The sequence below is a fragment of the Haemaphysalis longicornis genome, unplaced genomic scaffold, assembly GCF_048455015.1.
Source record: "Haemaphysalis longicornis isolate Haplotype H1 unplaced genomic scaffold, Haemaphysalis longicornis Haplotype H1 scaffold_12, whole genome shotgun sequence".
Classification (NCBI taxonomy): Eukaryota; Metazoa; Arthropoda; class Arachnida; order Ixodida; family Ixodidae; genus Haemaphysalis; species Haemaphysalis longicornis.
In genome coordinates, this window is record NW_027526225.1 from 102,314,006 (window position 1) to 102,327,985 (window position 13,980).

At 48.5% G+C, this 13,980-nt stretch overlaps 1 protein-coding gene and 1 long non-coding RNA gene across 2 annotated transcripts; both read left to right on the forward strand.

Annotated features, from left to right (window-relative positions):
* The first annotated feature begins 877 nt into the window (after positions 1 to 877).
* On the forward strand, positions 878 to 11,767 carry LOC144162103 (uncharacterized). Its single transcript, XR_013320616.1, has 2 exons — positions 878 to 1,131; positions 9,574 to 11,767. It is a non-coding gene; the product is annotated as an uncharacterized LOC144162103 (long non-coding RNA).
* Positions 3,274 to 9,497, forward strand: LOC144162195 (uncharacterized). Its single transcript, XM_077692667.1, has 4 exons — positions 3,274 to 3,303; positions 3,558 to 3,683; positions 8,920 to 9,055; positions 9,472 to 9,497. The coding sequence occupies exons 1-4, from the start codon at positions 3,274 to 3,276 to the stop codon at positions 9,495 to 9,497; spliced, it is 318 nt and encodes a 105-aa protein (XP_077548793.1).
* Positions 11,768 to 13,980: the final 2,213 nt, after the last annotated feature.

Sequence of the window (13,980 nt, forward strand, 5' to 3'; positions counted from 1 at the left end):
GCGAACCTCATGCTTGCGCATGATTCTCTTGAGCTCATCGACAAACTCCGAGTACGTTGCCTTCCTTGCGTGGATGGGGCTGCACTCGAATTCGCTGGCAACTGTTTTGTATGCAGGTGCCGGCAGATAGCGCTTTGCAGGTTTTCGAGGCTGTCGCACATGTTTTTGGTGGGGCGATGAGAGTGACAGCTTGATGCGATTGTGGTCACTCCCCAGGCTGAAGAGGCCACCTTCGTCGATGTGGACCTGTCTGATGTGTGCTGCCAGTGAGGACGATATCAGTGCGTAGTCAATGCAGCTACGACTGTTGCGAGCACACCACGTAAAGTCACCTTCACAGTCTCCTCGCAGGTTGGCTATCTCGAGAGAGAGCTTCACAGTCAGGCCAACCACAAGGTTACCATTATAGTCCTGGAACCCATCGATGGCCTGAATGTGCTCATTGAAGTCTCCCATCAGGAGCACTTGTTTGTTGGTTCCCCACCGTGCCACATCCTGTTCTATGCATTGCAGTATGCTGCAGTTGCCGTCGTGTGGCCCTTGGGTGACAGCTAGGTACACAACACCGATGATCGTGGGCTTACCAAAGATGTTTCCGGTGATCCATAGATCGATCCAATCTCGCCCATGCATCACCGTGTCGCCACAGCACGCCCACCCCACCACCTCTGCAGTCAGCTTCCCGGTTGCAACCCGCCCAATGCCAATTTCCATGTATCGGAGGTTCCTCAGAGCCCCGAAGGTGCGTCTCAGTTACTGCATAGATTGCAATGGCCTCCTGGTCAAGAGTTGCATACAACTCTTACTGTTTTCCGCAGCGCCACCTGTACGGGCTTTACTGCATGCTTTACTGGCTTTACTTTACTTACTAGCGGAAAGCTGTCGGAACTTTTGCACCATCTTTTTTAGGAACTTTTCGTAAGGTGGCTTACTTTTTGGATTGGCACGTGCGTGCATGGGAGGTAGCGCGCGTAGAACGCCAAGCACTGCGTTCGATTTTTATTGCGCACCCTAGAACATGGCTGTCGTGTGGACACTGGCAAGTTTTAGCCGTCTGTGACGAGCTTTATGGCCAGAGCACCTGCTGAAGCGCCGGCCCAGCCGGCCTGACGTCGATTTCGCAATCGCAAGGTTTGTTGTTCCCTGCTAAAGGCGCGAAATCTGCACGTTGAGTAGGCGCATTCGCGATGTAGGGCTTTAGAATTATACCACGTGTCATTTCAGAGTGCAGGTGTGTCAGCCTAAGATTGGTATGTGTGGAAACACTGTTCTTCAATGTGGAATTCCTCCTTCAACGCGCGTTAATTCTTAGCATGAAAGAGTGACAGGGAGTTTTTCGAAAAAGTTACGGGTCTGTAAAGTAATGAATCGAACGACACCTGAAAACTGCTTCACAAGACGTATTGTTCACTGTTTCCTTGCATACGAAAAAAAAATACTAAAAGCATCACAAATACTGAGAAGGCGTTTTATAACCGTTGTTTTGGTCTAGACTGTTGGATTGGGTACCAGGTTGAGCACGCAAGCGTCACTGGTATGGGCAGCTCTGCCTTTTGCTGCCCTGGAACGAGCCATGGCCGGCGGACGTGTCTTCCCGTAGCTCTGCGATATCCACCGGAATCGGCAGATTTTGTCAGCCATCGAGACCACCCTTCTATCTCGTGTGATTAACTAGAATCTGAGGAGTCTCAAGAAACAATTATTTCTGGAACGAGCTGGCGTAGCTCTGCGATGTCCATCGGAATCGGCAGATGTTGTCAGCCATCGAGACCACCCTTTTATCTCACGATGAACTAGAATCTGAGGACTCCCAAGAAGCAATTATTTCTGGAACGAGCTGGCTGGCGGACGTGTCTTCCCGTAGCTCTGCGATATCCATCGGAATCGGCAGATTTCCCCAGCCATCGAGACCACCATTTTGTCTCATGTGATTAGCTAGAACCTGAGGAGTCTCACGAAGCAATTATTTCTGGAACGAGCTGGCTGGCGGACGTGTCTTCCCGTAGCTCTGCGATATCCATCGTAATCGGCAGATTTTGTCAGCCACCGAGACCACCCTTTTATCTCATGTGGTTAACTAGAATCTGAGGAGTACCAACAAGCAATTATTTCAGAAATCTGATCAACGATTAGATTTTTACAGCGACGAGAAGCGGAGTGGCTTAGCCCAACCCTGGCGTGGCCGGCACAGCGCGGCGCCGACATGCCCACGCGAGCGAAGCAGAAAAAATAAAATTTCAGGACCAGCAGGAAACGGCAGAAAGCTGCAGGCCCGAGATGTACCCATTTCCCGAGGACCTACCAGACAAGGATGGCACCTCATGGGCATACTACCTGAGCAGACGACAGAAGCAAACAAAGAAGGAACTGCAGGAAAGAGAAAAGGAAAAGGCAGAAGCAGCCAACCTTGTGAGCGCTGCACAGAAACCGCGCTTCAGCGTTGTAAATAAGAGAAGACATCCCAGCCTCCCCATAGAAGATGCAAAGATTATCATCAGACCCAAGAAATGACTACAAGTCAAGAATTACTCGGCGCAGCAGCTTGCAAAGGCCGTAGAACGAGCCTGCCCAAGCGGGAGCAAAAACACAAAGAATATCATCGTGAGACCAAAATTAGGCTCGAGCATAATTGTTGCAAGCACCTCCGGCCAAGAGGCAGCCAGCGAATTCAGAAACATCGATGCTCTTCAACTAAACGGTAGCAGGCACGAGGTCGCCGCATATGTCGCCCTCACAGCGAACGTAGTGAAAGTAGTGGCCCATGGCTTCGAGCCTGGAACTATAACAGAATAATTAATGAGCTCCCTGAATAATTAACGCAAGGATTCTGGGCGCCTCGACCACGGCGCTCATCACCTTTGAAGGGGAAACAGTTCCAAGGGTTTTATACGCCTACGGAGGTGAAACTACTTGCTGTCTATGCAAGCCCACCAGACAAGTATGCTTCACCTGCCTAAAACCAGGACACAGGGCAGACGAATGCCCCGCCCTTGAAGTCAGTATCTGCAAACTATGCGGCAAAGTAGACCCAAAAGAACGACAGTTGCATAAAGAAGTGCTCCTTAGCAAGGAAGGACACGTTGCAGGTAGCAAAGACTGCAAATTAAAATTCAAGGCACCAAGAATTCCTGAAACCGAAAGAAGGCCCTAAGGACACCAAGCTCGGGTGGTTCGACGAGGATTGGCCAGAAATGGCGCACAACCCAGGACCAGAAGGAGGTGACCCCACCTAACCAGGGACAACGCAGGAGGTCCAGGAGCAGAACCCCCACGATGAAGAAGAAAGAAGACAACACTGCAAAGGTGAGCTGGGCAGAGGCCATTTCCCAGGACAATAACACACAAAAACATAAGACGCCAATGACAGATAGATACAGAGAAGAAATAAGTGCACTTAAAGGCCTTATACTAGAAATCAAGGCTGAAAACGCACTGCTAAAAGAAAAAAACTAAATAAATATGAAAAGGGTGAAACGGGCCTAAGAGAACCCCTAGCAAGTACATCAGCAAAAAGAACCACAGGACTCCGCCTACCCAAGAACAGACAAACGCAACAGAGCCAAGTAGAAGCTAAAGTGCAACAGCACCTCAACGAATTCGGGAGCTCTATCCGTATGGAGCTAAAGTTGATGCATGACAGAATAATACAGCTACTCGAGAAAACAACAGGATCTAACACAGGAGCAAGCCCCGAAAAGGAAACTTCCAGGCACAGGACAAATCAGAAGTCCAAAACAAATCATCGTAGAGACAGACCATGACAATATGGAAACAGAGACCGAAAGAGATTATGATGATGATGAAGACCCATAATCAGGAAAGTAACGAAGAGCATCTAATAGTAGGGCAGTGAAACTGCAGAAGCATACGTAATAAGAAACGCTCCTCGGAAGCATGCATAAGTAGCATAAGTCAGAAACAGACGTACTATGCCTCCAAGAAGTCGAATTTCAGGCAAGCCTCCAAGGCTGCAAAGTACACGTTTTCTTCTACTACACGCGGCAGGTTGTTAGTCGGGTCTCACGAGGATATATGTACACAATAAACTTGCTTCACGTTTCTTTAGCAGTTCTCAATCCTTATATATCGTTCCCCAAACAGATAATCGTTGGAGATTGTGAGCTGCTTGAAAAAACTAAAAAAATTAGTTCTAATTTTAGAAATATACAGATGAAGCTTGCAACATACAACACAGGGTGTTGATGTACAAAATCTTTTTAATTGAAACGCAAAGTAGCTGTTTTGTTTTTTCTTCGATATTCAATTTAAGCCATTATTTAATACTTCGTAGTAACTTTGTATGTCGCTGGCGGATGTCATTCGGACTTGTACATCCGTTTCTGGATGTTCACTGTACGTCAAACTGTACATCCAAACATGGACGTACAGTGGCTGTCCAAACTGGGCATTGGATGTTCGGCTGTATTACGGACGTCCCACGAACGTCCATGGTTGCTTGGGATAGACGCCTGGCGCCAGAAAGTAAGAGAAGCGCTCAAAACAGCCACCAAGGAATTTGGACAAGAAACTGGAAACCTCTGCGTTGACAACTACCAAGTTATAAGTCGGCGGAAAAAGCAGAAACTCACTAAAATGTGGATGAAGAAGAGATGCAACAAAAGCCTGAAAGCCAAGATCAAGAACCTAACGAAGCAAGCCGGAGAATATGCTACCCAATTAGCTAAACAGAACTGGCAAGACTTCTGCGACTCACTAAAGAACACCTTAAGCACATCGAGAACGTGGGCCATAATCAAAGGCATGCTTAGCCCAGAAAACACCTGCAGGAAGGAAGTTAGGCATAGCCTAAACAGAGTAGCCCATGACTTTAAGGGGACAAACGGGGAACTTATAGAAGCAGCGAAAGAAAGATTCGAACTAAACACGAAGATTCCCCCTATCACAAGATTATATGGGGGGACAGAAAACGAAATCTGGACCGAGCCATCTCAAAAGAGGAGGTATACCCAGCTATACTAGACTGTAAAAAGAAAAGCACACCAGGGGAAGACGGCATCAGCAACATGATCCTAAGAAACTTGGGAGAAGAACAAGTGGCAGCGCTTGCGGAACATATCAACAAGATGTGGAAACCCAACTACCTACCACCGCAGTGGAAACACTCCGTAATAACAACAGTACCGAAACCCGGAACGCCCCTAGGCATAGAAAATTTAAGGCCAATACCTCTCACATCCTGCCTTGGAAAGGTATATGAGAGAATCCTCACGAGTAGACTAACGAGACACCCGGAAGAAAATAACATGTTCCCAGACTGCATGATAGGCTTCACAAGCGGACTGTCCACCCAAGATACCTTCCTGCAGCTAAAACACGACATACTAGGGAACACTAACTCCAGAGATAAAATCATCCCAGCAGTAGACCTGAAAGGAACCTTCGACAACGTGTCACACGAGGTGATACTTAAAGGGGCACTGACACAAAAATTTTGCATCTTGTTTTTTTTTTTTGTTGCGATAAGTAGCTAGACCTACTTATAACCTGTAGAAACCTCATTTGCTTCAGCGTGCGGCGGTTGTTTAATTAGAGGCATTTTCAATGCGGCCAGTCGCAGTTTCGGTTTCAGCCAGTGCCGCGAAACGATGGATTTTGTGGATTTTGTGTGAACAAAGCTGACCACGTGACCGTCGGAGGGATATCACAGAGCAGAGCCGCCGTAGCACTGTCGAATCCGCATCGACGGCAGTTTCTGCGAATGCCCCCACGTACTGATCTCGTGAGGCGCTTTATTAAAAAGCGACCGTGGATGTGAAGCAGGCGCTGCGAGTGCAAATGCTACCGCGGCTAAAGAACGACGCGCGACGCTCGAGACGGTGGGTGGCAAGACGCGCGCTGGGAGCAGCCGGCCGGTCTGCCTACAGGTCCGCCTACAGATCTGTGTTCGGCTTAGCACTGCGGCGGATATTCGAGTGCCGCTCTCGTAAGCGGTGCAGATGACAATTTTTAATGCAACCCCCCATCGCATCATTAACTCCTTTCTCATGTAAGCCACCATTGTCGGGACTTGGGGACAATTTCGTGCAGCGGTAACAAGCTATCACTCGAGCTACCTGCGCCGGCCTGGGCCACTTCGCGGCTGTGGCCGCCGTCTGCACCAACGTTAACGTTGGTCTGCACAGCGACCGTGCGGCTAGCTCAGTGGGCTTTTCGTGCCTCCGGCGCGTTTTCGCATCCAATGGTAATAAACAGTAATAGAAACAGAGTGCCTGAAATCGCTGTAGAACTTTGGTCGCGGCCAGCTGCCCGATTAGCTGACGAAATCACGGCGCCTCCGCCGCCAACGATCGGGTCGTTCGTTCTCGAGAGCAGAAGCTCCGCCCTCCGGCCCTCCGATTGGAGCGGCGAGCCGGGCGAGCCGGCGAAAAACGCCGGCAGTGCGGAAGCGGCAAACACAAACTCGTGACGTGTTGGATGTGGTTTATTTACACAATATCCTCGGGATGTCGATTGCGCGTGGTCCTCTGCTGGCTGCTCGATTGCGTTTCGCACACTTTAAAATTGATTTTAAATATGTTCTAGGCTGTATTCGCCGCTGATATTTTGCAGATGATGTATATGTGTTCCCACCAATCTATCTCCGAAGTTATCTCGCCTTCAAAATTTTGTGTCAGTGCCCCTTTAAGGCGGCGGAGGAAAACGGGATGCGGCAAAATGATCTACGATTACATTGCCAACTTCCTTTTTAACAGGACAGCCACCATAGGAATTGGGAATACTAGATCCAATCCATTCGAGATGCCTAACAGAGGAACACCGCTGGGTTCTGTTATATCCCCATTACTCTTCAACCTGACCATGCTAGCAATAGGAAAAACGCTAGAAGAGAACACGCAGATTGGAAAGTCCGCCTACGCAGATGATACAACAATCGACCAAAGAAGCCACTCTAACCAAAAAGCTAAATACTCTACAAGAAGCCATAGACAGCATAGAGGGTCCAATACAAGACAGCGCGCCTGAAAATGCACCCCCAGAAAAGTCAGAATTAACTAGAAAGCCCATCGAAGGAACCCATTCCCACAAGAAGAATCCAAATAGACGCCAAAAATGTCCAATTCAAACCGACAGTCATAATACTGGGCATGTAGTACGTACAAGAAGACAGAAAAGCAACCACCACGCTGAGCAACCTATGAAAAACAACGCAACAACTAGCAAGGGTCATCAGACGCATCACACGGACCAGAAAAGGTAGGAAAGAAGAAGCCACAATCAAACTCATCCAATTGATCACTCATAATAAGCAGGATCGCATACAGTCTACCGTTCCAACACCTCGACCAAAGGCAACAAGAAGGAGTAAACGCTATCATAAGAACGGATTAAGATCACCCTCGGGTTAGCCATCTACACCTCCAACGATAAGTTCTACAACCTGCGATACCTTTCAAGAAGTCCAAGAAGCCAACCTCGAAGCGCAACAAGCACCGGCAGGGAAATCCTAAGAAAGGGACACACCATTCACACCGAGTTCGTACAAAGAACAACAGAGCTGCAGTCAGAACAACGCAAAGCTCTTAAAATTTCCCCCATTCCTTAGAAAATGAGCCCCCTCTTCAACAAAGATAGAAGACTATAGCAAGAATGAACTATATAAGAAGCACATGCGAGAACAAACCAGATGCAGTATACACGGATGCCGCCACCAACCACCACGGAATATCATCAGCCGTAGTTGTGGATGCACGGGGAAAACCTCTGGTCTTTCTCATAAGCAGAAAACAAGCACCTCAAGAAACTGAAACCAAAGCCATACTACTCGCTGTAAGATGGGGAGAATATAACAACAAAAACATCATCATCACGGACTCTACAAAAGCCATTAGAAATCTAATAAGCGGCCTTATTCCCACAGAAACCAGGAAGATCCTACCAGCCGAACTAAAAGGCCAACATAGAATATTATGGAGCCTAGCACACGAAGGCCTTGAAGGAAACGAGAGAGCCGACTCCCTAGCGATGCAAATCAACAGCCGCAGGGAAACGGACCACTCTTACACCCTCCCTCCCTTCACGTCGCTTAATGAGAGGCTTTTCGCACAAAGGCAAGCGAGATAGACCATGCCCGCACCGCATCACATATTAGATGCTGATTGAAGCAAGAAACGTAAGAAAACTACACACCAACGTATTTCCACTCAAATCCAGACTGTCCCTCATGTTCCCAGAGAAATATAACGAGCAATGCCACAAATGCAAATTAAGAGCAGACTTATTCCACACAGTATAGAACTTCCCTATAATTTGGCAACAGAACACCTACCAAACCTCTTGAGAGTCCTGGGATTTAGCACTGTCCAGCTCGGACTTTTCGACACAGCGTGAGCTGTTAGAGAGAGCCAAGCTGAGATCCTTTGCTACCGCAGTCCTGGAAATGGGACTTCACCCATAACTCTTTCCACATTCCCTTCTCCTGCCTATTTACAAATAAAGTTTACTCTCTCTCTCTCTCTCTCTCTCTCTCTCTCTCTCTCTCTCTCTCTCTCTCTCTCTCTCTCTCTCTCTCTCTCTCTCTCTCTCTCTCTCTCTCTCTCTCTCTCTCTCTCTCTCTCTCTCTCTCTCTTTCTTTCTTGCTTGCTGTCCTGTAAGCCTGGATTTACCCGCCTTGCTGTTTTTGTTGTTGTTATTACTTCAGTCAGATACACCTCACTGCTTTGAATTGCTTCTGTGTGTATGAATGGGTGTTTGTAAGTTTGTGTGTTTGTGCGTTTATTATGTCAAAATGTGTACTTTTTGTGGCATGTAATCACCACTATTCCGTTTATATTTTTTCTTTGTAAAATGTGTACATCATGTCTCGTGTGTTTTTGTTTCCGTGCGCCAGTACAAAGGCCTAACTGTTCCTGGGCACGCAAATAAATGATTATTATTATTATTATTATTATTATTATTATTATTATTATTAGTAGTAGTAGTAGTAGTAGTAGTAGTAGTAGTAGTAGTAGTAGTAGTAGTAGTTGTTGTTGTTGTAGTTGTAGTAGCAATAACAGTAGTAGTAAAGTCCGGCGTATTCATATCCAGCTGTACCGAAGTAATTCGTATACGTTCTTTTAATAATGCAAGTTAGATCTTTTCTGGTGGAGGCAAAAAACGAAAACTCCCGTGCGTGTCGAGTTCGGAGTTGGTCTAAATTAACCTGTATTCCGCAGCCCGGGCGCGTAAAAACCCACAAAATTTTGAATTTGTAACATGCCCTTTTTTGTCGTTTTCAGTTAATGTCAGTGGGAAGGGAATCGCGTGGTTTGGGAGTTTACAGTACGGGCAAACGGGTATTGTCCCAGTAATTTCAATAGACCAACGCTGTAGAAATTCGTTTTCTGCGTCATTTTCATTGATCTTGAGTCTTGACATAACGCCATGCATGGAACAGTTTGAGATTTTTTTCTGTTAGATCGTGCTGATTGAGCTATATGTTACTTACAGTTACTTACTTTTGTCCGTTTGCAGACACGTTTGGTGAACAGTGGCGCTAAGATGAACTAGTGGTCCACCTTAGTAAGTTTATTAGTTTGATCGCATTTGAAATGGCGTTGTTCTCTTTCTCTGCAGGTGTTCTTGTTCTGCTTCAAAAATGTTTACCAACACCGGGCGTTTTGAGAATTTTCCACTGAACGAAGATGCTTCGGACATGAACGAAGGTGTTTCGGACACTGCGAACATGCCACGAGCCACTTCGTTGCCTCAGCATCCACAACACCCCTTGGTTACCTTCAATCGTGCGTTGAGTGATCATGTCCGTACTCAGGACAACAGGGAATCATTTCGGTTCAGCCCAACCGGTAGCGAACTCGTGCCGTATTCCAATCAACCAACCACTGTTGAATCAACAGCCGTTGACCTTTCCAGCAGCACTCCACGCGATTTGTCTAACCACGCAAACGTCCAGCCTTCTGGACAACTGCGGTGTTCCTTTTGCAAAGAAGAGTGTCGGGATCAGGATGACCTTCTGAGTCATTTGCAAAGACACACGCAACAAGTTTCGCGCGAAGCTAATCAGCTTGAACAGTTGTGGCTGAGCTCGGAGTCCCAGCCTTTCCTTCAACTTTTCTCAGAACAGACAGACGGTTCTGGGCGGAACACCGCAAGGAACGGAATTTTCCTGGAAAGCAATCGACCGGACTACCACTACGAACGTGACCATTTCAGCCAGAGCTTGACGCCGTCCTACCAACTACAACTTGTCACACCACGCGACAGTGCAGTGCAGTCCAGAGATCGATTATACAAGCGCATCGTCTGCGTTCATATATCTGCACTGAGCACGTCTTCAGAGATTCGAGTTCGCAACGCCGGAAACTCTGGCAGCGTGACAATTCCAGAAGGCTCGCTTCTGTTTACACCGTACGTCTGCACAGAACCTGCGCGGGATGACAGGGAAAACTTGGCACCTTCGAGCAGCCAGCTCTTTCAGCGTACGAATTACGATTCTGGGAAGAACACCGCAAGGAACGGATTTGTCCTGGAGAACAATCAACCGGACTACCACTACGGACGTGACCATTTCAGCCAGAGCTTGGCGTCGCCCTACCAACAAGAACCTGTCACACCACGCGACAGTGCAGGTTCGCCATTGCCTTCTCATGAGACCGTAGACGACGAAATTGCTTTTGAAGACCACAACATAACTTGCTCCAGCACACGAGCACTTCAGCCCACGCCCTCCGTAAGCAGTTCATTGCTCGACCACTTTTACCGGAATGACAATGCTAGCGAGCCAGGAAGCCAACCGCCTCACTTCGGGGTCGAGATGCTCGACCCCAACAACTCGCCAGAGAACCCTGAAGCCAGCCCGCCGGACACGACTGCGGATCCTCAAGCCGTGAACCTCGTCGAGACCGAGGAAGCCTCGCCGCCGCTAGCACGGCGCAGCGTTGCGCCCAATTTCTGCCAGAGTACGCGGGAACTCTCGGTCAACAACGAGACCGTACCGCGCACCAGTTGCGTCAAGACCAGCGCTCCGACTCACAACGCAAGACACTCTGCGAAAAATAATCGCCGAAGGCGCAGATCTTCGCCGTGCCCCTTCTGCGACAAGACCCTCTCGTCCAAGGCGAGCTTCGAAAGGCACCTAAACCTGCTGCACGTCGGGCACAGGCCGCTGCGATGCGCTTACTGTGACAAGAGCTTCGCTCTGAAGCAATCTTTGAAAGAACACGTCCACATCCATACGGGCGAGCGGCCATACGAATGCCCCATCTGTTCCAACACTTTCCAGCATAGGTCGGTCTTGTAGCGTCACATGCGCACCCACACCAACGGCGCCAGCAGCTACCGCTGCGACTTTTGCCCCAGTCGCTTCCGCACCAAAGGCGGCCTGGAGCGGCACGTCCTAGTGCACACCAACGGGAAGCTGTTCGAGTGTACCGAATGCGGCAAGTGTTGGTCCACCAGCTACCGTCTTAGCAGGCACCTCCGGACCCACGAACAGCGACCTTCACATCAGGCTTCCACTCAGGGCGAAGCTGAACGTGCACTTGGGACAGCTAGCGGATGACCGGAACGACACGAAAACCTGGCGCTCCCGTTCTAGTTTCAACTGTCTTCACTATTTTGTGGCGATTATATCTTCGCTTTTTCGTCTTTGCTGTCACGACGTGGACGAAACTGGGGCCATGGCTCAACCTGGACATTTAATTGGCACCCGTGCGTAATGGACGGAACTGCATGTCGTGAGTTTTCCCAAGCTTTTTCTTTTCCCGGACTTATAAACACTTCCTCGATCATGGCATGGTTGAACTGCCCAGTGATTTTTTGTATGTTGTGTCCAGTGCCCCGATTGTTTCCCTGCAAAAAAAAAAAGTGTGTTTGTGGGCTATGAGGGGGGGGGGGGATTAAACCACGATTATAGGCCTTGACAGGGGTTCTCTCCGTCCATATTGTGGAGTGCAATGAATGCTTATGAAATAAAGTTTATTCCTCCTCCTCTGCATCTCATTGCGTTCTAGCAATTGAAACACAACTGCAGTCGAACACGGATATATCGAACTCCAAGGGGACCGCAAATAGTTGGATATATCAATCATTCGAAATATAAAATATGCCTGTCTGAAGCTAATCTCTCCGCGCATCACCAAGAGATTTCAGAGATCATGACATCATGACAGGCGGAAGCTTACCCACTGCTTCGTCGAAACACGGAAAATTCGAACCACAGCGCAACGGCCATCGCACCACTCAGCGAAAAAAAAAAAGTCTGTGAGCTTCGCTTGCTTCTTGGGTGTCATAAACTTCACCAACCTGTCTTCAAGCTTACTAACGCCGCTCAAACGAGAAAATGCGGCGTTGTGTATTGTGCCACGACAACGCGAATCTGAACCTTGTTGCAAGCTCGGCTGCAGTTGGCGATTGGGAACGTTAATTGTCAAGGCTGCTGGTAGGGTCCGCTTCTGCAGCATCGGTTAAAAACCTTTATTTAGTGACGCTAATCGGTTATGTCCGCCACAGCCTGCTCATCATCGTCAGCATTTCAGAACTCGTGTGCCGTTGTGTCATTCGGGATGGCGCATGGGAAGGGTGACAGCTCTGTAAATGTACTCTTGAGGCACCTAGCGCAGTTGTCTTCGGTATCCGAACACCTCTCGTCGGGAGTCGTGCAGCAAAGCCGCTTTAAAGGGACCCTGCAACACTTTTTTCAACTTCTTTTGAGATCTTAAATGCTTGCAGAACGTAGTCGCCCAACACACCCAGTACTTAGATTAGGGGGTCGCAAAGTACCTCAGCCAAAAATTACTGCTCTATGGTAACTTGTAAACTCGCTCAAAAGATTGTTCAAAGATTTTTCTCTCTTTCCCGGTCTTGACGCTCTTCTACGGCTCGAATTACGTCACTAAGGCCATGTAGCGGCTGTTGGCCAGTTTTCCTTCGGTAGCTGCAATGAACGCTTTTCGATAGCAACTTAAAAAAAAAGCCACAAAAACAAAGCAGAAATGGAAGGCGTATCTGGTGCAACGAGCAAATCACGCAGTGCCGCTCCGTGGTGGCGATAAGCATAGCTGTCGTAGTGGTTCTAGACGCGAAGGAAAGAGTGAAAGCGCTTATCGAAAGTGTTGCAGGATCCCTTTAAAGCACACTACAAACTCCGGAATGGCTGGGCCGCGGCCGTGCAGGCACTTCAGCACTCACTATACGTCATGTTCGATGCGAGTATCGCGCTCAAAAAGGCTGCGAGAAATTAAGAATACGATTGCAACCAGCGTCTTTTCACCGGGTCTGTACCCGTCGAAGGATGTCTGCATTGGTCACTAAACCCACATTTTTCTGTTCGCGACCATGGCTCCGAAATGCATACCGTGGACAAAACAAACACGTGCCACGCCGCATCCGTCGTCCCCCGGCGCGATGCACCATTAGTAACCATACGCTCCAGCACGCACAAAAAATTTACCGAGAGCGTCCGGTCGGTTTCCCCTCCTGGGGCGGTATTCTCGTGTTTTTCCATCTTGAAAACGTCCGTTTTGCGTCCGTTGACGTACTCCCAGTTGTAGGCGGGCTCTGGGTTGACTTTTTGGAAACTGTTCTTGTTAACACGTTTTAAGCGACTAAATCGATTTTAAACTATATTCTATGAATTTATTGTTCGGCCGTCAGCGAACCAACGTACAACAAGGTGACGAAAAATCGTCTTCTCCAAATCGTCTGCTCCGAGAGGCCGCGGCTCAGACTCCGCCGTGCTTGCATGGTGTCACATCCGCGTGTTTGCTTTTAGCCAATGAAGGCTTGCTCAAAACGGACACTTTTGGAACGGTCACAAAACGGACAAAACACGAGAATACCGCCCCTGCTTTATTGCCTTTTAAACCCATCACTCTCTGCGTTCTCATTGCCTTGCGGCTGCCCCCTTTGCAAGCGTTCGGGAAGGTGTTGAAGGCCATCGACGCGAAACAGCCGATGCCGCCTACCGGAAGTCACCGTCATCGCCTCAACCACATCAGCGCACATGCATGCGGCGGCACTTGC

Bases quoted from the DNA above. Each gene is read 5' to 3' on its own strand.
- LOC144162195 (XM_077692667.1), top strand. From the start codon at position 3,274: ATGAAGAAGAAAGAAGACAACACTGCAAAG. The intron at 3,304-3,557 runs GTGAGCTGGGCA...CAAACGCAACAG, and splicing joins AAGAAGACAACACTGCAAAG to AGCCAAGTAGAAGCTAAAGT. The intron at 9,056-9,471 runs GTAATTCGTATA...GTCCGTTTGCAG, and splicing joins TCATATCCAGCTGTACCGAA to ACACGTTTGGTGAACAGTGG.